This window comes from Mandrillus leucophaeus, unplaced genomic scaffold (assembly GCF_000951045.1).
Source record: "Mandrillus leucophaeus isolate KB7577 unplaced genomic scaffold, Mleu.le_1.0 Scaffold1, whole genome shotgun sequence".
NCBI lineage: Eukaryota > Metazoa > Chordata > Mammalia > Primates > Cercopithecidae > Mandrillus > Mandrillus leucophaeus.
In genome coordinates this window covers 7634328-7636524 of record NW_012098097.1, presented here as the reverse complement: position 1 = coordinate 7636524, position 2197 = coordinate 7634328, and the positions used below count along the sequence as shown (strand labels likewise).

Genomic DNA, 2197 nt, shown 5'->3' with positions numbered 1-2197 from the left:
CAGGGCCCTTATCCATGTCATATCTCAAACCTCAGTGTGAAGGACAGATGGGTGAACAAGTGTCTGATAACCTGGCTCTCCGGGGACCCCCAGACCGCTGATATCTGGAGGAGACCCCGATGTCCTCCAGTTCTTTGCTCAGGTGTCCCCAGGCTGAATTTCTGGCCAGGGGCTCAGACCCTCACTCAGCGTAAGCAACCAACAGGTTTGTCCTGAGATGCACCAGGACATTAGGTGCTGGCTGGTGCCAAGCAGGCAGCCCAGGCTCTAGGAGGCCCACCCTAGCCTGAGGTCAGTGGGAAAGCCCAGCTTGTCCCATCTCAGGCAGCTTTGAGCACACAGTTTGACCACGCACTTTCTTTTTCCTTCACAGGAAATTGGCCCCAATTTTCTTGCCAAGCTAGCAGCAAAATTCGGAGATCTCACCTCTGTGGTCTGTGGAATGTGAATCAGACATTGCATGTCCACAGCCACATCCACCCACTCTCTTTCCTTCCTCACCAGACAGGCAGAAGGGTGGGTGAAGAGATGTGGGTGTGACCCTGAGGGCAGGGTGTGCCCTGGCTGCTGAGGGCAGACTGGGCCTGGGCTGAGGTGGGTGACGCCTGGCACCAGGTCATCCTGGTTTGCTTCATGGCAGCCTGGTCCAAGACCACGGGGATTGCCAGGCAGCCTTGGCCTCGTGGGTCTCAGCCCTGCTCTATTTAGCACTACCAGAGCCCAGCTGGTCCCATGGCGGGGGAGAGCCCCTGGCACTGGTGTTTCAGGGTCGATTCTAGGCCTGAGAACACACCCGAGCCAGGCACTCACTTCCGCTTTGCCTCCTGGAAGGTCACCCAGAAGCCATGTCCGTTCTGAACCCCTGCCTTCCTGGCTGTGACCCAGTGGGAAAGCCCATTTTTCTGGGTTTTCCTCTGTCTCTTCCCATCAGCGTGGCACTGCTGCGTACTGACCCTGAATGTGACCTCGCAGGCCCTGTGCTCCAGTCCCAGAGGCTCCCAAACATCCGTGTTGTCCAAGAAGAGATGTTTGCTCTTCCCCATCTCAAGATGCTACGATTCTGGGGTCCCAAGGGAGGGCCCTGCTCCTCCTGCCACAGTCCAAGAGAGGACTGGAACCCTCTCCCAAGGTCTTCCCAGGAATTCAAGGGCAGCTGCAGCCGCAGGCACGGGGCAATGCGGGGAGATGGGGTGTATGGTAGAGAGGAGGGATCTCTTGTCCCGCAGAGGGGCCTGTCCCGCAGAAAAAGCCGAGCGTGCTGGGATTCCTTAACCCAAGCTGCCCTTTTACCATTTTACTGAGGGGTAAACACGGAACTGTAACCTTGGCCTGCCAGCTCCCTGAGACCCGTGTGACAATGCTAAGTTTGGACTGTGCTGAAAACTTTGTCGTCCCTCTGTCCCTCCAGGATCTTCTTGCCTTGGAGGACTGACCTGAGCTATCCCATATTAAACTATTTTTTGCTTTCTGGTTTCCACTTGCGTTCATCCAGTGTGGAGCCCCAGAAGGAGATGGGGAGCAGGAGGAGAGCAAGGTGGGACAGGGGATTGTTCTCCTGGCTGCCTCCTGGGGGGCTCCCATGGGCTACTGTGTCCCTCCACTATAGGTCCCATACAGCTCCTGCCAGGCAGCTCACCCAGCAGCCCGCTTTGTCCCTGGGTTCTGGTGAGGGTACCTTCCCTTCCCGCTTGAGGTTAGAGGTGGGTGGAGTTCCTGGACTACCCAGGGGCAGTGTACCCTCCCTCCTGGTCACCCAACACCCTCCTACACCTTGGGGAACAGTCTTCTCCTTAATCCTCCTTGAATGATCCAATGCGAGTGTCCACCTGTTTCCTGCTGGCACTCGGCAAAAACACGCTGGAGTCCTGAGCCCAGGCCCAGAGCTGGCAGTGTTGGCCAGTGCTTACCGTGAATCCGATGCCCACAGTGGCCGAGAAGGAGCCGGGGATGAACTTGCCCTGATCGAACTGAACCAGCAGAGACGTCTTTCCCACACCACTGTCGCCCACGAGGATGGTCTAGAAGGGAGCAATAGAGAGAGGGGTGAGGGCCTGCGATGTGAGTTGGCCTCAGAGGTGTCCTTGTGGCTGTGGGAGTGGGTTCTTTCTAAGCATGCATGTGCACAACATGCACACACTTGCACAACATGCACACACACACAAACACACATGCACAAGACACTGACACACATACAAAC

General features: G+C 56.9%; 1 protein-coding gene across 1 annotated transcript in view; it reads right to left on the bottom strand.

Moving 5' to 3' along the window:
• RAB37 (RAB37, member RAS oncogene family) overlaps nt 1-2197 on the bottom strand; it is a 99246-nt gene that overhangs the window by 21449 nt on the left and 75600 nt on the right. The window contains exon 2 of the mRNA XM_011973547.1: nt 1908-2018. Within this exon, the coding sequence (XP_011828937.1) occupies nt 1908-2018 (111 nt within the window). The remainder of the gene's footprint in view (nt 1-1907; nt 2019-2197) is intronic.